The 23,549-nt window shown below is 38.9% G+C and overlaps 1 protein-coding gene and 1 pseudogene across 1 annotated transcript in view; one reads left to right on the top strand and one right to left on the bottom strand.

Annotated features, from left to right (window-relative positions):
- The window catches only part of CENPF (centromere protein F), a 75,870-nt gene that overhangs the window by 15,021 nt on the left and 37,300 nt on the right, over positions 1-23,549 (top strand). The window contains exons 6-10 of the mRNA XM_075530343.1: positions 864-1,155; positions 2,274-2,476; positions 15,407-15,532; positions 16,477-16,605; positions 19,462-19,584. Coding sequence (XP_075386458.1) covers positions 864-1,155; positions 2,274-2,476; positions 15,407-15,532; positions 16,477-16,605; positions 19,462-19,584 — 873 coding nt within the window. The remainder of the gene's footprint in view (positions 1-863; positions 1,156-2,273; positions 2,477-15,406; positions 15,533-16,476; positions 16,606-19,461; positions 19,585-23,549) is intronic.
- Positions 2,662-3,006, bottom strand: LOC142437380 (mitochondrial import inner membrane translocase subunit TIM14 pseudogene; annotated as a pseudogene).

A 23,549-nucleotide genomic window follows, 5' to 3' on the forward strand; every position in this document is an offset into this window, starting at 1 on the left:
CTCCTGATAGTGATGCTCAGAGTCTCTTTCTGGAGGAGTATGAGTCTCCATGATGGCATTTCTCTTACTATGGCAAGAAAAGCTCTCACTGTAAGGAATCGAATACAGCATTTAAAGCTAAGGCAATTCAAAGCAGATAATTTACAAAATTTTTATTCCATAACAGTTTTTTGGAGGAAGGTTAAGTTCTGAAAAGCATTTTTAGGCTGATTTTTAGTCTCTGTACAGAGCTATAGGAGGACTTGACCGACGATAGGCAAGGAAAGTCAGATTGAAGATGGCGGTGAACACTCACATGTCTAGTGGAGTATAAAAGGATTACGGAATATGTACTAAGCATTGTAAATAGTCTGAGCCTCAGCTGGCACTGGCTTAAATGCTGGGAAATCTGATCTTTAGAGAATTCCATCATTGGATCCTGGAGCTTGGTGGTTGCCTTGAGTTGGTGAATGTTCTTTTTTTATAGGTTTAGAAAATTTTTGTTTTCACTTGTTTTTAAAAATTGGGTCAAAATATATACAAGAAACATTTAGCAATTTCATAATCATTATCACTACCCTCTTCTGAATTATTGTGCCACCAGTATTGCAAACTGCTTTTCAAACAGTAGCTTTCCCTCTCACCCTCTTAGCACGAATACACTTCTCATTTCTACACATGTGCCCGTTTCATGAAGTATTGTGCTTTTGTGAGTGGCTTTCTGTCACTCAGCATGTTGTTTCAGGCGTGGCAGGGAACAGTCCTCTTTCTGAGTGACTGACAGTGGGAGCTTTAGCTCCTTTTTATTATTGCTTCATGCTCTCTGAGAATAGTAATGAATATTGAGATTTTTAGGGGGCTCTGAGGCATTTCTCTTCTTGCAGAAAGCAAGTCCTGCTATTTCCCAAAGCACTATGAATCACCGAGAGATTGCTCGACATCAGGCGTCCTCGTCTGTGTTCTCATGGCAACAGGAGAAGACCCCAAGTCGTTGCCTTTCGTCTAGCACTTGGAAAACTCCGAGTCGGAGAGGCTTCTCTGCATCTTACTCTGCTGGGGAACAAGACGTGACGCCGAGTAGGTCAGCTCTGCAAGTAGGGCAGAAAGACATGAATGGCAGCATCTGTGATGATTCCAGCCATATTCATATGGATCAACTAAAAGCCCAGAATCAAGGTAACTCCATACACTAAGCTTAGTTTAAATGCAGTGTGCTTGATACAGTTTAAGAAGTGATTTTCAAGATTATTTTGGTCCTGGAGAGTACTTAATGTATTTTGTTTTAGATATCAGTGATATCCCATACTGTCTTTTCCTTAAAGAGTAGAGATGGCATTGCAGTCTGGGAATGTATCTTTATTTGCATTAGGAAAAGCTGGTGCCCAGCAGCCTTCAAAAGTAGGATGGGTGGATGAATAACAGGGTCAGTAGAATGGTCACAGCACTCCCACACTTGGAGCCTGTGTGGCCACTTTTGTAGCCCTGTGATCTGACTCACTTTGGCCAGAGGCATGGCACATGTCTGCAACACAGCTTTCCTTTGCAATGCCAGCTTCTCCATATGGGATCAAACCTGTAACCTTGGCTGCTGTACCGTGCTGGAGCTGACAGCCAAGGAAACCAGGTGGTGTTTTGGAATCTACTCTGTAGAATATGATAATTTCCTGTATGAGGATATATTGAAAATCACCATCAGTGTTCACTGGTGAGAACTGTCAGCCTGCCAATACTATTGGAACCAATTTATATGTATATGTGTGTACAGGGAGAGGGAGGATAAAAAAAATGTTAATTTTGGCAGTATAGGAGATTCACACTGTCTTGATCTTCACTGGAGGTGAAGCTACCAGAAAATATAGGAGAGTGGTTCTTTTTACGGTTTAGCGCGAATTTGCATTCATACAGGCACGAAACAAGTGTTAGTCTTAGTCTGTCAGTGTATAAACCCAAGTAGTAATTTTAACAGAGGGTGTTACATATGATGCACTTTTTGCAGTCAAAATAAAACTGTTTTAGGATAGCATTTGCCCTCCACCACCACTCCTCATCCCCATCCCCCAGGTTTCTTTTCAAGTATAGGAAAATCTATTTGCCTGTTTTCTATAAGGGTATTTGAATGGAAATGATAATTGAGGCTAAACATTGAAATTTAAGCTAGTTAAAAGTAGCTCAGTGTTTAATGCAAATTAATTTATATTTATCTCAGCAAAGATATCACAGTAAGGTAATAAGTAACTGATAAGTTATTTGGTGGAGAATGCATATTGAAATGTGGATTTTGTTTGTGATTTTAGAACTAAGAAGCCAGATTAGTGAATTAGAAGTACATCTACAAGGCAAAGAAAAAGAAATGAAAATCCAAGTGAATAAATTTCAAGAACTCCAACTCCAACTAGAGACAGCAAAAGTAGAGTTATCTGACAAAGAGAAAGTTTTGAACAAAAGTAGAGATGAACTAGTGAGAACAACAGCACAGTATGACCAGGCATCAACTAAGGTATTTATTTTTTCTGGGGTAATTGAAAATCTTCATTTTACCATATAGATCATTGGAACAAGAACATACACTTAAATTCATGAAATCAGCTGTATATTTTTAAACCAAAGCTTTGAGGCATTTTATTATAAAAACTCAGACTCATATAAACTAATTGTTACTTCAAAATTCATCAAACATTTACTTCATTTGTTAGCTTGGCCTTCTAGTAAATCTTTAGCTTTGTTGATTTTGGCTTTTATCTAAGAATAGATATCTGGGTGATTTAAGAGTCTTAATTTGTTGATGAGCATCTCTTAGTTTTCCTTTATTGGCAGTAGGACTTCTACTTAGAATTAGTACTGCATCCATGTTGTCATTTTGTGTTCCAATCCACATTGGTAACAGCCACCACTGGAGGCAGATTTTGGTAGATTTTGAAAAATTTGTTTTACTTGTGGCTCCACGTGCTTGATGTCTTGTAAAACATAACTGTCTGCAAATTCTGCAGCAGCAATGGTCAGTCCAACTGTGACCACTCTTCTGGCCATGGCTTTGGCTTGGCTGTCCTGCCTCCAACTGGCGCACAGTTCATCCCAGCCAAAGGCCGAGGCCACCTGCCCCACACCTCTACCAGAAAGCGACAGGTCAACATTATTAAGGATCTTCATTAATACATACTAGATAGTGTTGATGCCACTGAACTTGTAAGATGATTCAGAATTGGCCAGTCTGGGGTCAGATCTTGGTTTCACATTTTCTTCGCTGAGTGAGTGGCTCTGGGCAAGTCACTGATCTCTTTTATGTCTCAAGGTGTGGTGAGTAATAAAAACAGTGCTTACACAGCACCTGAGACACACTGGTGGTATACTGTTAATTACTTGGCTGCTAATTGAAAGTTGATAGTTCGAACTCACCCAGTGGGAGGAAGACCAATCTGCTCCTATAAAGCTTCCATCCCAGAAAACCCTGTGGGGGTGGGGGTGGGGGTGAGGGTGAGTTCTCTTGTCATGAGAGTTGCTGTGATTAAGAATCAACTTGACAGCATCCGACACCACTAATACATGCAGCACCTGACAGTGTGCGCTTGGCCCGTAGAAGAAGGCACATACACATACTAAATTAATGAAGCTTTAAAAGAATTTTAAGAGATGGTAGGATTTAGGTTGATCTAGTTTTACTGTCTAGCCTATAAGTGCATAAGCCCTGATCGCATTGTCTGTAAGTGTTGGACTGCTAACCTCAAGGTCGGAGGTTGGAACTCAGCAGCCACTCCATGGAATAAATTTAAGGTTTTCTGCTCCCGTAAAGATATATAGCCTTGGGAACCCTATATAGTCACTAGGAGTTGGAATTGACTCGCTGATAGTGGGTTTGTTTTTTCATATGTGAACATAGTCCTTTTTAAAAAAAATTTTAATTTATTGGGAGCTCATATAATGCTTTATCACAATCCATTAGTCCATCCATTGTGTCAAACACATTTGTACATTTGTTGTCATCCTCATTCACAAAACATTTTCTTTCTACTTGAGCCCTTGGTACCAGCGCATTTTTCCCCTCCCTCTTGCCCCCCCGCCCATGAACCCTTAATAATTTATAAATTATTATTCTTCTGTCATGTCTTCCACTGTCCGATGTCTCCATTCACCCACTTTTCTATTGTCCTTCCCCCAGGGAGGGAGTTATATGTAGATCCTTGTAATCAGTTCCCCCTACCCTCCCAGCGTTGCCACTCTTAACACTGGTCCTGAGGGGTTCACCTGTCCTGGATTCCCTGTGTTTCCAGTTCCTATCTACCAGTGTACACCCTCTGGTCTAGCTGGTTTTGTAAGGTGGAATTGGGATCATGATAGTGGTGGGGAAGAAGGATTTAAGAACTAGAGGAACGTATGTTTCATCGTTGCTTCACTGCACCCTGACTGGCTTGTCTCCTCCCCACAACCCTTCTTTAAAGGGATGTCCAGTGGCCTACAGATGGGCTTTGGATTCTCACTCTGCACTCCCCCTCATTCACAATGATATGATTTTTTATTCTTTGATGCCTGATACTTGATACCATAGTCACCTTGTGGTCACACAGGCTGGTGTGCTTCTTCCATATGGGCTTTGTTGCTTCTCAGCTAGATGGTTGCTTGTTTATCTTCAAGGAGGATACTCCTTTTTTAGGCCTCAGTTAAGACTAAGCTAGTCTGTTTTTAGGCTTGTAAAAAAGCTTTCAATCTTTTACTTGCATGTGCTTTGCCTCCAACCTACCTATATCCTTAATGATTTTTTTCTTTTCAAAATTATTTTATTGTGGGCTCATAGAGCTCTTCTCACAACACATACACACACATCCATTGCGTCAAGCACATTTGTGCATTTGCCATCACATTCTCAAAGTACCCTCCTTCTACTTGTGCTCCCGCTATCAGCTCCTCATTTTTTCCCCTCCCCGTGTGTTCCTTTTTTCTGTGCATTCATTCACTCACTTGTTTGCCAATTAAGTGCCTACCATATTCAATTTGAAACCACCAGCTGCTTGGTGGAAGAAAAATGAGGCTTTCTACTCTCATAAGCACTTAGTTTCAGAAACCTGTAGGGGTAGTTCTGCTCTGACTTACTAGGGTCATGAATTGGAATCCAAGTCTCCAGCTGTGGAGCAGTGAGGAAACAGGCAGCACTCGTAGTTGGACTGTGTTGTAGGAGGTAGAGTAATGAAATTAAAGGTGTGACACATATATGGTGAGAAGTGGAGAAAAATAATCTCTTTATCAGCCAGATTTTGATGTTTTCTGAACATGATGTTTAGGCCTAATACTTTGCTCACACTTGCCCTTCTGCTAGAAACCTTCTTCAGGTGTGACTCTTGGCATCTTTCCCTCCTTGTGAGCTCCGACTCTTCCTTGCAGTGAAAACTGTTTTTCCTGGCACTGCCTTAGGGGTTTTATTGTGGTTGTTTGTGTCCTAACCCTGTGGCTCCTACATTTGGTTATTATATTGAATGGGAACCTTACAAAATTGACCTAGTCAGACCCATTCCTGAGATAAACCTATGAGATTTACAGAAATTCTTCACATTGTATCACCATGCTCATTGTCTGTACCCATATCGTTTCTTCACAGTTAATTTAGACCAGTGCTCCCCAAGTGTGTGACACCACCACTGCAGGGCTTGCTGGAGTGATCCGGGTGCTGCTAAAGCAGATAGCTAACATTGCATCCGGATTGTGGCCTATAGTAACAAAGTGTTTAATTGCCAGTGGGGGCTGGGGGGTGGGGGTGATGAGGTCGGCGCTGAGTAATTTCCTTTCTAAAATAAGACAGTAGGCCAATGAGCTTGGAAATCTGTGATTGAAACTCTAGATGACACACTGCCATCAAGTTGACTTTGACTCATAACTACCCTATGGCCACCTACAGGGCAAGAGGCACTGGTTTCCTTAAAGATCTCGTGTGTTTTAGATTAACTTGTTAGTGTTCATTCAGATAGTTCTTTATAAGATAGGGAACTTATTTTTTTATTTCTATTTTTAAAAATCATTTTATTAGGGGCTCTTACCACTCTTATCACAATCCTTCCATCCATCCATTGTGTCAAGCACATTTTGTACATTTGTTGCCATCTTCAACCTCAAAACATTTTCTTTCTGCTTGAGCCCTTGGTATCAACTCCTCATTCCCCATGAGCTCTCTTCCCTCCCAAACCTTTCATAATTCATAATTATTATTTTTTTCATGTCTTACACTGTCCGATGTCTCCCTTCACCCACTTTTTTGTTGTGCAGCCCCCAGGGAAGGGGTTCTATGTAGATCCTTGTGATCGGTTCCCCCTCTCTCCCCTACCTAGGATTAAGTACAAGCCTGAAGCCCATTCTTAGATTTTTTTTTTTAAATCTGCTTTTGTCTCCTTTTAGACATCTTGTTACTTTATGGTAGAGAGTCTTATTGACTATCTCCTCATTCATTTTGTTTTGTTTTTTAATTTCCTCTGAGATTTTCTCTTTGCCCCATGGATTATTTAGAAGTATGTTGTTTGGTTTTGGAGATTTTCCTCTGCTTTCTAGTATTTATTTCCATTTTGATTCCACTGTTACCAGATTTAGCTCTTTAAAATATGTGGCGGTTTTTTATAGGCTATGACATAGCCAAGGAATGTTGGTGATGTAGTAGACTCCACACAGAGCTACTAAACACAAGGTCCGAGGTTTGAGCCTATGTTGTCAGTTCCCATGAAGATTTAAAAAGTCTCGGAAACCCAAATGGGATGTTCAGCTCAGTCCTGTGGGGTCACTAAGAATCTGAATGGACAATTGAGTTTGAAATTATTTTTAAGATAAAGCCTGTTTTGTTTTATGCCTTATGGACAGTTGAAAAACTAATTCTGCTGTTGACTGGGAGAGGCTTTAACAGTGTTATAGATTTTACAGGTTATTTTACAGGTTCATAAATACTTTTCAGTTCTTTCATATCTGTTGATTTTCTGTCTAGTTCTATCAATTGAGACAGGGATGTTGACATCTCACACTATAATTGTGAACTTATTTCTCCTTTTAGTTCTATCAGCCTTTGCTTCATATGCTTTCTTAGCTCTGTTGTTGGGTACATTAACCCTTATTTAATAATGTTACTCATTGTCACTGGTAATTTCCTTTGCTCTGAAGTCTATTGTTTATGAAACTAGTGTAACTACTCTCGCTTGATGTTTACATAATATATCTTTGTCTATTTTTCTTTAAACCTTATTATATTTGAAGAGAATTTCTTAAAGACAGCATGTAGTTCATGGAATCATATTTTAAGAAGTCTAGTATCTATATTTTATTTAGACCATTTACATTTAATGTAATTTTTAATTTGTGAGGGCTTAAGCCTGCTACTTTGTTTCCTGCTTCTTCTTCTTTTTTCTATTTTTAGCATTATTTTTTTCCCCATGTTTTCCTATGGACTACTTAAACTTTTTGGCTTATTTATAATTAAATTGTTTTGAAACCACCAACTGCTCCTCATGAGAAAGTTGGGACTGACTTACCGTAGTCTTGGAAACCCACAGGAGCAGTTCTACCCTGTCCTATAGGGTCCTTGTGAGTTGACATCGACTCCTGGCAGCTTTAGTTTTTTCTATAGTCAAATTGTAAGAATATATGTATATAGCAAACATTTTCCATTTCCAAATTTTGTGTGTACAATTCAGTGATACCGTATGCACCATATTATACGCCATCATCACGATCCACTTCCAAATGTTTTCATCCTTCTTTATAATCGAAACTTAGGATCCTGTCCTTGGGAAGCACGAATAGAATCTGATCTCTACATTTGCTCATTTTGGGTGTATCATAAAAATGGGACATACAACATTGTAGAACTGATTTATTCCAACTAGCTTAGTGTTTTTGAAGTCCACCTGTAGCATGTGTTAGAACCTTATTTCTCTTTACGATTGAATAATGTTCTATGTATATTTTTAAATTGTGAATTAGGTGGGGGCAGGGGGCTACTCTTCAGATCTCTGCATTTGACAATTCAAACCAGTCATCAACTGTGACACACCCCACAGCACCTGCATCCTATCCTCCTCCCATCCCCTGATTTCTCTTCACCCAATGGACTTCCCATCTTCCCTTCCACCCAAGTCACTTCCTTGTCATCCTATTAGTCTTTGGATTTATCTTCTCACCCTTACCCTCCATTGCTAGGGAACCACCACAGTCTGTCACCCTTTGGTAGACAAGTCTTTGTCTTGTTCTTTTATCCTTATAGCAGTGGTCTCATAAATATTTGCCGTTTTGTGATGGACTGTCTTAATTCGGCATAATGTTCTCCAAGTCCATTTGTATCTTGGAGTGTTTTGTGGCTTCATCAGTGTTGTTATTTTTAGCAATGCATACTATTCCAGTATGCATATATCACAGTTTCTTTATCCATTCTTCTATTGGTGGGCATTTGGCCTATTTACAACTGCCTTTGTGAAATATGCTGCAACGAATATGAGAGTCGATATGTCTGTTTGTGGTTTAGCTCTTACTTCATCAGGGCACATACCCAGCAGAAGTATTGCTAGATGGTATGCAATTTGTATTCCAGTTTGTTTGAGGTAATCCTCATATTGTTTTCTACAAAGGTTTTCTATATTTATAGACCTACCAGCAGTATATGAAAGTTCCAGTGTTTCCACATTTTCTCCAGCATTTGTTGTTGTTTTTTTTTTTAATTTGGCTGTCATTGACATAATATAAATATATTATTTATATACGACATTTTGTTTGCCCATGTGTCTATTGCTATGTACTTGGGCTATTTCTACTTTTTGTCTATGGTGAGTACTACAATAGTGATCACTACTGTGTAAAGAATTGTTTTGTGTTTCTTTTTTGCAAATCCTAGGAATGGAGTTGCTGGGTGATGGGTTAATTCTGTGTAGTAACTTTTTTAGTTAGGACCAGCTTGTTTTTCCACAGGGGCTATTCTATAATTCCATCAAAACTGAATGGGAGGGTTTCAACTTGTCCAGTACTCACCAACACTTTTTTTTCCCTTTTTCATCATAGGTATCCTAGTGGTTAAATTGTATCTAATTGTAGCTTCAAAATGCATTTCCTTAATGACTATTCACATTAAGCATCTTTTCATGTGCTTGCTGGTCATTTGTATATCTTTGGAAAAATGTGTATTTAAATGCTTTGTCTATTTTTTGATTGGGTGTTTGTCCTCTGTTGTGTTTTTGAATGTTTTTATTTTGAACATTTTAGGTAAAAGTTTGCACAGCAAATTAGTTTTACATTCAGTAATATGTACACAAACGATATGGCATTGGTTCTTATCTCCCCAGTGATCACTGTTCCTTATTTTAGTCTTCCTTCTCCATTTCTTTCTCTAGTTTCCCGCTCTTACCTTCCTCCCTTTGCTTTTGGACAAATGTTGCCTGTTTGGTCGTGTTTAATGGAGTGATCTAAGGAGCACATTCCTTGTAGGTGTTACTGCATATTTTATAGACCCATCTATTATCTGCTTTAGAGATAACCTCTGGGAATGCCTGTAGTTTCAGGGTAAAAGTATATTATGGTATGATTCTCTGGAGTTCCTTCAGTCACTGTGAGTCCAGAATGTTGTTCTTTATGAATTTGAGTTTTGTTTTCCATTTTCCTTCCCTTCTAACTTGGATCTTGTATTGAGTCCCTGGTTAGAGTGGTTGGTAGTGATAGTTGGGCATCATCTAGTTCTTTAGTATCAAGTTAGAATAGGCTGTGATTCCCGTGGGTCATTAGTCCTGTTGAAGTAATTACATCATTGTTTCTTTGAGTTCATACACTCTCCTTTGATCCATCAAGAAGAGACCAATTGCTGTATCTTAGATGGCTACTAAGGTTTTTTTTTAAAATCATTTTATTGGGGCTTGTACAACTCTTATCACAATCCATACATATATCCATTGTGTCAAGCACACTTGTACATTTGTTGCCAACATCATTTTCAAAACATATTCTTACTACTTGAGCCCTTGGTATCAGCTCATTTTTCCTCTTCCCTCTTCACTCCCCCCTCCCTCATGAACCCTTGATAATTTGTAAATTATTTTCTTTTCATGTCTTATACTGTCCAATGTCTCCCTCACCCACTTTCCTGTTGTCTGTCCCCCAGGGAGAGGGTTATATGTAAATCATTGTGATCGATTCTCCTTTTCTCTTCCCATCTTTCCCTTGCCCTCCTGGTATCGCTACTCATTATTGGTCTTGAGGGGTTTATCTGTTCTGGGTTCCCTGTGTTTCCAGCTCTTATCTGTACCAGTGTACATGCTCTGGTTTATCCTGATTTGTAAGGTAGAGTTGGGATCATGATCATGGAGGGAGGAAGCATTAAAGAACTAGAGGAAAGTTGTATGCTTCGTTGGTTCTATGCTACACCCTAACTGGCTCATTTCCTCCCTACGATCCTTCTATAAGGGCATGTCCAGTTGCCTACAGATGGGCTTTGGGTCTCCACTCCACACACCCCCCTCATTCACAATGATATGATTTTTTTTGGGGGGGTTGCTACTCAAGCTTTTAAGACTTCAGTTACTACTCATCAAAGTAGGATGTCAGCCATTATCTTTGTGAATGATGTTATGCCAATTAGATGTTGTCTGGGACATCCTTAGGCTTCAAACCTGGTAAATCAGTACTATGACAGATTTGGGTATGTCTAAGAAGTTTCCGTAACTGTCTCTATATCTAGGAACATGCACTCCCCCAAAAGGAGCTCAGGTGGCATGTAGTGGGTGACGCATGGGGCTGCTTACCTTAAGGTGAGCAGTTTGAAACCACAAGCCACAACAGGGGAGAAAAATGGTCTTTCTGCTTCCATAAAGATCCACAGCCTCAGAAGTCTGTGGGGGCTATTCTACTCGGGGCTCGCAGATTGTTGTGAGTCGGAATCAACTTGATGGCAATGTGTTAGATTTTCCGTTTGAAATTCCCATATAGCCTTCTACACTTGAATAGCATGCATACATGTCTGCTTATGTAGATATTACTGCTTGCAGAATTGTATCTGTTGTAGCATTTGCCTTGATCACCTGGTGTGCTGACTTCATCCATATTGTGTATTTCCTTTATTCACAATAATTGACAGATGTCTTCTATTTAGTCTGTGACTTTCTCATCCCCGATACCCATCCAAGAATGTTGCTTCCTGTGTGTAAACATATTCCTGACTTTTTATCAATGTGGTCTCATAGTGTTTGTTATTTTGTGATTTACATATTTCACTCAGCACAGTGTCTATTTGGTTCATTCGTATTATGAGAAGTTTTACAGACTCATCATTCTTTATTGTTGCATAGTATTCTATTATGTGTTTTCCACATTTTATTTATTCAGTCATCTGTTGGTTGCTTAGGTGTTTCTATCTTTTTGCTGTTGCCAATAATGCTGTCTTAAACATGGTGTTCCATCAATACAGTTTTTTGTAGAACTTTCTTAAGTGGTTGCTCTAGACTTTATATTCTATGTATGCCAGTTATCAGCCTTCTTTGATCATTTTACCACTTTGAGGTAACTGTAGAAAACTTACCTTTCTTTTTGTTCCTTTACCCTACATTAGCTCACTACCCAAAAAACGCACTGCCGGGTCAATTGTAAGTCATAAGTGACCTTATAGGACAGACTACAACTGCCCCTCTGGGTTTTGATTGATGTAAATCTTTAAGCGAGCAGAAAAGCAGGCGTTTTTGAACTGCTGACTTATGATTAGCAGCCCAACGTGTAATTCACTAGGCCACTAGGGTCCACACATAGTTTATAATGGTCTTAAACATTTTCCTCAGCAATATGCAGTAATTATGTTATTTGCAGCAATTATGTTATTTGTAGTATAGTTATGTTCTAGAAAATCCTTGCCAATGCAGAATTAGTGAATTCTGAATTGGCCTGGTTTGAGCTCAGTTGGGAATTATTCGCAGCACAGCGCTTGGACGTGTCTAAATGACTTAGAAATTGCCACGAGTATTTTTGTTGCAAATAGGCAAATTTATGACTATAGAATTTGCAAATAATGAGGGTTGACTCTTTAGAATTACATCAGGCTGTGCTACAATTTTTTGTTTCATCTTTTAAATATGTAGAAAAGTAAAGGGAATGAAAGCCTATTTGATTTCTGTTGCTTCTTACTATGTTCTTTTTCCTTCTGATTGCTTGCAAGGTTTCTTTTGTCACATCTTTAGTAGTCCTGCTGGTAACAAATTCTCTCAGTTGTCTTTCATTGAAGAATGCTCTAACTTGCTCTTTATTACTGAAGGATATATTTGCTGGGTATAGGATTCCATGTTGACAGTTCTTTTCCTTTAGTACCATTGTGTTGCTTCCCAGAGTCAGAGGCCCCTAGTTAGCTTGCCTTCTCTTCTTTCAGAGATCTAGGGTGTTTAGTTATTTGTAGCAGGAGCTATAGAAAAAAGTAAGTCTGTACCATTATCTGGAAGTGGAGTTCTGACTTATTTAGACATGTAATCTTCCCATAGCATATGTTGTTTTAGACCTAATATTGATGGAATGGTAAGGAATCGAGAACCTCCTTGTATCCATATATTTATTCTTTGCACATAATCTTGAGTTCATAGTGGTAATTTGGTCTTTTAAGTTGAAAGGCTTGCATTTGATTCCTGGATCCGCCATGTTCCAGTTGTATTGATTGTGGAGCTTTTTAAATAATTTCTAAGCATCAGCTGTTTCATTAAATGATGGTAATAATAGCTTTCTCATAAGATTGTTGTGGCGATAATTTTTAAGAAACCTTTAGCTTAGTGCCTGGCACATGGTAAACTTATAATAACATGAGGTATTATCATATTGAGTTTATAGCCATGCTCATTTTAAGTTTCAGTTTTGCTATATCATGCCTTCCTAAGTATGAGAATTTATATTTACCCTTTTATACACATTTTACCCTGTAAAGTTTAGATATGACAACATACTTGATGAGATAAAATTTTACCAATTAAAATTTTGATGAAGGCCGTGAGAAAGCAGAACCCTCTCTATTAGAAACTTTCCTCTAGGCTCCTTTGCCCAATCTCCTTTTGAGCTCTTTTCCCCCATAAGACCACAAGCCCATCTAACAAAAATCCAGTCGACCTTTTTCTTCCTTTTGACTTTAAGAATAATAAGACTGTGCCAAGTGAGTTACAGAAATTAAATTATGCTGTTTATGTTATTCCCTGATGTATCAATAGAGTTACCAATCAAATAAAATGAAGCCAATTAAAAATAAATGAATAAATAAAAAGTAAGTATTGTGGAATGTAAGCTATTTCTAGTATGCTTGTTTTCCAAGTGCTCACCTTCCAGGTGGGGTATAAGAGTTAAAGTCTTGTAGAAACAGAGTGCTGAGGCTGGCAACAGACCTGGAGTTTAGCACCTACATTTTATAAATGAGAAACTTGGGCTAAGAGTTCTGAGTGAGTCTCCAGGACTATGCACTTTGTCATTATTTATGAGGACTTGGTCGTTGGTCACTGTTGTAAGGTAAATATGGATCATTCATGACACCTAGTGGTCAACTGCTTTGATATGTATCGTGCATTGGAATAAAGTGTAAATGCTTCCGCAGGTCTCCTTTCCCCAATGTTTTAAGAGGGAAGAATTCATGGTTCTGAGGAAATTTGGTAGAATGTTTTGCAGTTTAAAGGAGAGCCAGCAGAGGGAGCCAAGGGTTCATTCATAATCTTCAGCATGCATACCTTTTACCTGAGAATTGCCAACCATCAGAAGTTTAGAACAATCATCTGGGCAGTGGCTTTGTCTGAGTTGTTCATTTTGCATTCTCAGTACCCAGAATAATCCCTGACATCTTCCAAATACAAGCCAAAGACTACCATCAAAGAATTCTAACTCACAGTCACTCTATAGGAAGAGAAGAACTTCCTCCAGTTCGAAGGCTGTAAATCTTTATGGGAACATAATGCCTCATCTTTCTCCCATGGAGTGGCTGGTGAGTTTGAACTCCCAGCCTTGTAGTTAGTAGACTAATGTGGCAGCAGTTGACATTTAATATTTGCTTTTGAATTCCTCTTGTTATAACCTGTAATACTACCCCTTCTCAAACCAAACTCACTGCCATTGAGGCATTTCTGACTCATAGTGACTTCTATTTAAGAACACCAAATAAAACAAAGACTGTAAAGAACAAAGGCGTTTGAATGTGTGGGGCATAGTTCCTAAACCTTTCAGAAAAAAAATTACCTAGAGCCTTGGCAATGAAAAAGTTTTGTACTGTCATTCAGGATTAAGTGTAGGTACCTGCTTTTGCAGCTCTCCTGCATCATTCCAGTGTTCCCCAGGAGGTGGTATTGCTTACTTTGGAAAACACTGGTCTAGGGCAGTGGATTGATTTGATCCCGTTTACTTATTCTTTGAGTTTCAATTTTTATTGTTCTGATATTTGTATAACCATGTGGCCATTTATGGATAGCGTTGCTCTTTTCATATTTAGTTATTAATTATTGGACTGTTAGGTCTTCTGATAAGGTATTGTCAGAGTGATTTCTTTTCCTCTCCCTTTTTAGTTAAGGTTACAGCATTTCTAAGAGTTCTAAATGAGATTATAATGAATCTTAGAGAAATCTACCTAGTAGATGAAGATTTACTAAGTTTGGGCAGATTTCTCTTGGACCAGGGAGTTCTTCCCAACCTATGGGAAGTTTTCTTACCTTTCTACACGACTGTAGAGTTGTTTTATAGGCAGTTTAGGGATTTGAGCAGCAAGGGGGGTGGGATTCAAAGGAATGAGGCTCAGCATTTGAAGAATTCAGACCAACTTACCTTAATTTAAGTTTAGAAGAATGTTCTAAATTTTAAAGTAGCATATATATATATATATATATATATATATATATTTAAAACCGTGTCTCAGGGATGACTGACGGATCAGGGCTGTGGCCATACGGAAAGGCGACAGGAACCTTTTCAGTATTGCTGTGGTAGCTTAATTAAAAACCTCTTAGGATTTTTCCTGAACCTCTAGAAAGTTAAAGGGACTTACAGAGAGCATTGTGGATCATTTTAATACTTAAAATTTCCAACAAAATCATTACATTTGAAACAGACTTGCATTTGAAGGTAGTGGGCACCCTCTGCTCATTCCCAGATGTGACAAAGGTCAGCACACTGCGCAGTAACCTCGCTTTCGAGTAACCAACCAAATGCTCCAAACGAGTGCTCCCCCGGGATTCTGGCCTCTCTTGCCACAGTGCGGATGACTTCATGTTTACTTAAACACGCTGGCCCTTTACATCTTTGCTAATGTTTCCTCAGTAGGACTCTTCTGTGTGCTAAAGTAATTACTGTAGTTTTGATACTTGTCTGATATCTTTATTTCATAGATTTTGGGTATAAAACTATCAAAATCCACTGGTAAACTTCAACCGAGTCTTAGAACTAGTATGTTTCCTTGAGTAATTTTCGTTGTGTATTAAGTGTTTTCTTTTGTTGTTAGTGTGCTACATTGGAACAAAAACTGAAAAAATTGACCGAAGATTTGAGTTGTCAGCGACAGAATGCAGAAAGTGCTAGATACTCCCTTGAGCAGAAAATCAAGGAAAGGGAAAAGGAGTTTCAGCAGGTAAGGTGAACAGATCTGTGAGAAGTTTGTCTGGAAAACTCTTGCCAGAATTTCATACTCTGATCATTGAAAGGAAGAGTTGTTCTCATCGTGCGGCCTTTTCATTAGTGGGTGAGTGGGTGGATGGGGGAGATGTTCTATGAGCTTTTGTGCCTGTCAGTTTTTTACTGGAGAAGGAAATTGGAAGCCAGGATTTTGTTTTATCCATGTTTTCTGATCTGTATGAGACTTGTTACTGAATAAGATAGGAAAGGATCATATTTCTTCTTTCCAATACTTTGCCTGCTGTGAGGGAAAATTGTCTTAGCTGCTCCCACTGTTTTAAAGACTATGGGTTGGCTAATAATGAAAAAAGTACTTGCTGTAGTGGGAAGAGAAGTTTTAGGACAATTTAATGGTGAAGTGTATTGCTGCCAATCTTTTTTCCTTTAGGTGGTTTATCCTGAAAGGGTATCACATGGATTAAGAATTCTATATAGCCTTTGAATAAGCATCACTGCAGATGTGAGTTTGGTATCCTTCTGTGGTTAACAAAGTTGATTGGTGACATGTTTTCTATCCCTCTAAGCTGAAGACCATTGTAACGGGTATGTGCTGTGATTTTGATGTTAGTGTACTTTCTCAGCTGAGCTGTGACTGCCCCAGCTCAGCTCATCTTCTTTGCCTCCTGCCCGCCAATGATTAGTTTGAGATTCAGGCATGAGGAAACAGACCAGTTTCTTTGTGGGCAACTAAAGGACTCCTTCCCCTTCCCCTTCAGAGACTTGGATTTGATTACCAGGACCAGTGCTAGGGCTAATTATGTTTTTCATTAAGTGGATGGTCGGCTGGGCTCCCTATTGTCTACTGTCCTTTCAACCTAGCACGGCTCACAGGCTTGTACCTCCCAAGAACCTCCCCTCTTAATCATTGTCAGTTTAATGTGTATATGTTTTGCTTTCTAGGAGCTTGCCTGTCAACAGCGGTCTTTCCAAACCTTGGACCAAGAGTGCACTCAGATGAAAGCCAAACTTACCCAGGAGCTACAGCAGGCCAAGAATACTCATAATATCCTACAGGCTGAATTGGATAAAGTATGGCACTAACTTTTTTCTTTCCTCAGTCATCCTTTTATTACTTAACAATTTTTTGTTGCCATACCAGACAGGCAGTACTTTTAAAAGAAAGAATGCTCTAGCCACTTTTTGTTTATCAACAGATGAAGTGCAATGGGAGTTTTCTAGGTTTCCGTTTTCTTATCTCGCGAAGGAGGAGGTTGTTAAAATTTCAGATCTGAAAGCCCGTGTGTGTCCCTGATACTGATTCTTGGTTGTGTGATCAGGTGGGAGCTGTCCTGCATAATTTATATCCAATAGCATCGCTCTTCTCTTCAAAGCCTTGCAATCATCTTCTGCCTCTCAGTGAAAGGCAGGTCCTTCCACAGGTTGCAGTACACTAGATGGCCTCCTGCAGCCCCTCCCAGTTTCATCTTCTTTCAGCTGCCTGACCTTGCCGTTGGCAGAAGAACACATCAAACACATACTGTCTCTAGGCCTTTACTCTTGCTGCTCCCTCTTCCTGCAATGCCCTTTCCCTAGAGCAGAGGTTCTCAAACTTCCTAATGCCGCGACCCTTTAATACAGTTCCTCATGTCGTAGTGACTCCCCACCATAAAATTTAATAATAATCTTGCTACTGTTATGAATCGTAATATACATAAATATCTGCTATGCAGGATGTATTTTCATTGTTACAAATTGAACATAATTAGCATAATGATTAATCACAAAAATATGTAATTATATATTACAAAATATTTATTTCTAATTACAAATAAATGAAATTTAGTCTTGGAGCGTGGTGTAGTATGGGTAATAGTCTTCATGCCGGGTACTTGTATGTGGGCGGACCCACCTGGAGACAGATAGAGGAGCGGTGTCTCAGTTCCTAAGACCATTGGATATGTGTGTTTTCTGATGGTCTTAGAACCCCTGTGAAAAGGTCATTCGACCCTCAAAGGGGTCGTGATCCACAGGTTGAAAACTGCTGCCCTAGATAGAGCTGCAAAGCTTCTTCCTGCTTTCACTTGAGCTACCTGCTCAAATATTACCTTATCAATGAAATTGTCTCGTCACCACATATATTCCTGCCCAGTACTTTGTTACCTGTATTCTGCTTTCCCCCCCTTCCCCAGAGTAATTACTATCTCCTCAAAATCTTATAGGTTATTTATTTTTATACTCTAGTTCACTCCTATAACACCCGAGATACTGAGTATCTATAGCTGTAAGATGGCAGGACATGGGCAGTAGAGTCATTTATTCTCTTTGCTACTTTGTTTGACAGAAAGTACGCATTTCTACTTTAACTCTGAATATGTCAGATACTCATCTGTTGTCTGAGTCACGTTAATTTCTAAAATTAAGACATCATTTAAGTAGAGCCTTGTACATTGCATATAATATAGTCGAGGCACCAGGGCTGGGGCTTGGGAGCTGAGGATGGGAGATGGGGGGTGAAGCTAACGCTTATTGATACCTGTTCTATTTGAGGAATTAAGTGAAGTGTTTTTAGACGTACTGTCTACCCATCTGTCTAAATGTAACAAAAATAAATTCAAAAAAATTCTCATTCCCCTTCCTAGGATAAATTTTTATGAACATTTCAGTGGGTCTTTGAAGGCTTTTTAAAAAGTACATTTATAGGTGCTTATTGGTTTTCATTTTAATTAAAAGGAGAACTTTCTGTTGGTATTGTCTAAGCCTTGGCTCTGTTGAACATTTTGTAGTATATTTAATCTGTGTGATGGATATATAGGTTCCCAGTGTTTCCTTATTCACTCTAGCATTGTTGGTAATTTCTTTGTGAAGTTTTGTGTGTGTTTGTGTGTCTGTGTAGAATTTCTATAAAGTCAATTTCTAGACATGAAACTGGTAGTTTAGAAGGCACATTCTGTCTGACATTTTATAGATAGTGCCAGGTTGCCCTCCAAGAAATTTATAGCGGTTTATCCTCACCCCAGCTATGAGTGAAGACCTTTCCCGTCTCATCTTTGCTGATAGATATCCTGATTTTACCAATGTTGCCAACTAAGGAATGAAAAAATGACACCAGAAATGACACTGAGGCGTTTTTTAGAAGTTGGTTCTTGTTTTTCTATTTGTATTTTCCTATTTTTTTCTGTTTCTATCCTCTATTTCTTATACTTGTCATTTTGTAAATTGTGTTGTTGATATATACTTTATTTCTATGGATGTGATCCTGCAGTCTCATGGAGTTCCAACCTGTGAGAGTTGGAGATCCACGAGCCTGCCTTGTTTTTTTCGGGGGTTTGCAAGTTCTCTGCCTATTGCTATGCATTCTTGCCAGTATTTTGTTTCTCTTTTACTGTTTTTTTTCTCTCTCAAAACTATTTGAGTTTTCCTTTTCTGACAGGTTTTTTGCCTTCTGGAGGTCCAAGTTTTGGTAGACTTTACTGTATTGCAAATGTGTTCTCCATCTGTTTCTTGCCTTAATTTGTTTTATGTTGGCTTCTTTTAAGGTGTTATACTTTTCTGCGTAAATGCTTTTATTTTGTGACCTTCTCCCTTAACCCAGTTTCTTTTGTTTTCTGTATATTGTCCCTACATCATGTCACAGGCTCCTTTTTTTTTTTTTTCCGGTTCTTTATAGGGACTACGATATTTGCTGTGACACATGTTGTGTCCCACAGGATGGAGATCATAAATGATTGTATCCAATAATCTTGTTAATGCTTACGTACTAGATATTATTTGTAAAGATCCAAGGTGCATGTATTGTTAAATTGTAAACCGATCTGCTCTGTAAACATTTACCGAGTTCACAATAAAAAATTTGCAGAGAGAAATGAAGTAATGATATTTTAAAAATTAAGAAAAAAGATTAACTATTGCTTTATTTTGTTTGTTTCTTCACCCTTCTTGGTATAGGTCACATCAGGAAAGCAACAGTTAGAAAAAAAAATGGAAGAGTTTAACCAAAAATTCTGCAGAACTGAACAGGCCTTACAGGCATGTGTGGTCAAAGAGAATGAGCTAAGGAGAAGCAGTGAGGTAAGGAGTAGAGATAAGTATTTATCAACTTTGGTTAGGAGTAAAAAAAATATGAGTGCTAAATGGATTCCTAGATTGTTTTTCAGAAGTTCATCATGCTCCAGATGAGTGGGCTTCAAGAAATTTGTGGAAATAGTCCATTATCTTTTTTCCATTTTCTCATGAACTCTTCGAAGCCTTCTCATATAGTCAGTCTTCTCTTTTATTTAACAGAGGACACTGGGTGGAGCTTTCATAGTATGCGTTTTTCCCCCGCTAGGTGAGCATCAAGCAACTCACTCCGAATTGGTACCCAGTGGCGTCACCTGTTTTCATAAAATCAGTTTCTTTCCACCCTCTTTTTTTGTGATGGCCCATTTAATAGAACAGGGTGTGGCTATGAAATTTTGTTTCCTGCTTAGGAAAAATGCCGCAGAAATTGTTGTGATATTTAAAACAGCTTACAAGGACAGCGCTATGGGCAGAAGTCATGTATGTGAATCGTTTTCTCATTTCAAAAAAGGTGAAATGTCAATTGATGACAAATCTCGTTCTGGACACTTGTCAACTTTTTGAATGGATGGAAATGACAGCAAAATCCATGCACTTGTGCTCTATGACCAACAATGGACCGTTGAAGAGCTGGGGAAGTTAGCTGGGCTATATTGGAGTCCGGTTCAGTGAATTTTAATGGAAGATTTGGGAAATTTGTACCTTGGGTTCTGACTGACCAGCAAAAAAAAAAGCATCGAGTGGAAACATACTGTGCTTTGAAAGAACATCTCCGAAGTGACCCAGACTTCTTTTTTACCAGGTCAAGCTTTCTATTTAGAGGTTCTGAAAAGATTGCTTGCCATTGTGTGACTGAAAAAGCCTGATCTGTGCCTGGCGTGGGACTGGTTTACCACCATGGCAATGCGCCTGCTCATGCAGCCATCTCAGTGTGCCAGTTTTTGGCAACAACAGCATTCCTCTTTTGCCCCACGTACCTTAGTTTGACTGTACTCCATGGTAGTGGGTTTTGTTTATATAAACATTGCATAAATAATAATAGGAAACCATGGATGGTATTAGGAACTTGTGCATTTTTTAAAACCTTTTATTTTAATGCTAGGCCTTTAGACCACCTAGGAGACTGGAAATGAAAAACAAAAAGGAAAAAATATACCAACTCATAAAGTAAATTCTAATTCAAAGTTACCATGTAGGATTCTCTAAATGGAAAGAAACAGAATTGGTGTTGGGAATTACTCGGAGTGGAAAAGGGGATGGCTTTTGATTCAACATATATAAAAACCTTTGTAGAAAGTCATATATTTGCATAAACAAAAGTAATAACAGATGCAAGAGTTTCTTGCTTTAAAAGTCTTATGAAAGCATTAAGTAATATTCATGGTTTTTGAGATTCATCTTCATTATACTAAAAAGAGTAGATGATGCTTCACAGACAGCATAGATGCTAGGAATACTCTATCCATCGGCTTTTGTTCATACAGACTGGTAGTTTGGCATCTGAGTTTGTTTGGTGTGCTGGAGTTTATTATAAAGGACTTAATTAAGAACCACTTAGGGACAGTTAATAGACTGAAGCAATTTGAATAGAGCCATAAATCAATATTGTAATTTTAGGAAGAAATGCAATAGAAGGTGGTGGAGATTTCTCCTCCCACACGTCATTGCCAAGAATGTATTCCCTGTCATTCTTGAAATACTCTCTGATCACTCTAGTCTGTAAAGATTCTTATTTTAAAAATTTTCTCTAAAGAACAGTTAATTATTCAGGTGAGAAAAATCTAAATGCATCTACTCCCAAAGCTTTGAGTGTGTGTCCTGATTGCAAAACCAGCACATCTGTTAGTAGCAAAAAGGCAGTAGTTATAGCAGCACGCCTCAGAGGACAAATGCTGCTGCAGACAGGAAGCCAGAACCCAAGCTACCCAAGTGGAAGAAAACTATCTGATGATGGCTTGCTTTCATTAGTGAACATTTTGAAATGGAAGTTTTTGTTTCAGCAAAACAAATGTTTGCCTTTTGGCCAGTGGGGACCAACCAACAGATGCTTCTGCTAACATTTCCACAGGCAGCCTGGCACCGAACTCTTCCCTCTGTGAGCTTCCCTCCAGGCATCAACTCTCCTGCGACTCCACTGGCTGCTCGGTGGAAACGTTTTGTAAAAGCAATTGTCTGGTTAAGTAAGAGCTTCCAAACATTTTTAACATTGTTCACTTGACCCAAGTTGCAGTAGGCTGGACGTTGTCATGCAGGTTGTTTCTGAAGACTTGTTCATTCCCACAAGGTCTGGCTTGTCAGCAGTAGAGCTTCTGCAGATGGCTCTAGCCTTTACTAAGTTAAATGCATGGTATGCTTGAATTTTATTTTTCTGTCAAATGAGAGTAGTCATGAAAGTATGTTGGACAATGCCTGGTGATTTACTTTTTGTTTGGATGTGTGTGTTCGTTCTTTGAGGGTGACATCAAGAGTTTAGCTGGCTGTTGACCTTGAATTAGAATTGCAATCCGCTAAGTTGTTTAACCAGTCTGAGCAGTGGTCAAATGGTGCTGACTTTAGATTGAGAGAGAACTGACATTGATTGTATTGCTTTCCCACCATTGACCTGCTGTGTGATCTTGGGAAAATGAAGTGCCTTCTCGCAGCTTGACTTTTTTCATCTGTATACTTTAAAAACTAAACCAGTTGCTGTTGAGTTGATTCTGACTCACGGTGACCTCACGTGTGCCAGAGTATAATTGTGCTCCTGAGTTTTCAATGGCTAATTTTTAAAGAAGTAAATTGCCAGTCATTTCTTCTGAGGCACTTTTGGGTGGACTTTTGAACCATGTCTAGCCATTTGGGTTATAGTTGAGCCCTTAACTACTTATGCCACCCATGTGGCCTCATTTGTATGTTCGGGCTAATAATGTCCCCTTTTTAAGACTGTAATAATGGCTACATTAAGTGTTGCATGTGAAGTGCTTTGCCCCTGTTTAATACAGTGTGTTATTACAGCCCACCTGTTCACTACTTTGGTCTTCAGAACTGTTACGGGCTTTTGATGTTGCCATTGTTTACTGTCACCAATAGACATAGAAAATGATAAGGAGGTCACAGTGCACTTGAGCTTTTTAATGTTGAAATTTTATCTTCTGCTCTATCTGGATAGTTTTCTCTATCTACTTATAAGCAAATACAGACAAGTTTAGCATGTTTGTATATTTTGGATGCTAGCAGAATGTGACGGTTGTAGTGAAAGTTTCCTTGTTCATGTTTAGTAAACTAATATGCTGCTTACACTGAGAAATGATCAATGCTGGAAATGTAATTTAATGGCTCAATTAAGGGTAGAGTTAAATTTTAGTATCTAAGAGAATGGAGGGTTTAGACAAGCTATTCATCCAGTATCCAGTGCCAGCCCAGTAAGTGGTATTGGGTTTGGGCAATAAAATACCCCCATTTGACGGTCAAGATCAGGAAACACTAGCTTGGGGATCTTTCCAAGCACCCGGATCTGCATTGCACTAGGTCCTCTAAGGAGTTTGGTCTGGCAGGCAAGAATGACTGGCGGAAAGGGAAAACCCATCCTTTGCATCATCCTCTTTTCACGATATAGATTTTACTCAGCAGGGGACGTATTAAGCTTAATTCATGGATGGGATCATGAAATGCCACACAGTAACTGAAATTTGTTTTGTCTGGCCCTAGGAAATGATGTTTCCCTCGCTGCTCCTAAACCGAAGTCGATCTGGGTGGAATTGCTTGCTAAGCTCCAATGTTGGCTTGTGGTTATAGGGAATTGTGTTGTGTTTTTCTAGAATAGTGCCCAATTTTGTACATCATATGATGTACAAGGGATGCCTAGGAGAATATATCTTTGTATGCTTAACTCATTGTTGATAATGAGCTACACATTCAAGTCTTAAGTGGCTGTGGTCTCGTCGAAAACTAATTACTGGTGGATGGCAGCCGACATACAGATCCATTTTCAGATG

Source organism: Tenrec ecaudatus, chromosome 1 (genome assembly GCF_050624435.1).
Source record: "Tenrec ecaudatus isolate mTenEca1 chromosome 1, mTenEca1.hap1, whole genome shotgun sequence".
In the NCBI taxonomy this organism is placed as follows: domain Eukaryota; kingdom Metazoa; phylum Chordata; class Mammalia; order Afrosoricida; family Tenrecidae; genus Tenrec; species Tenrec ecaudatus.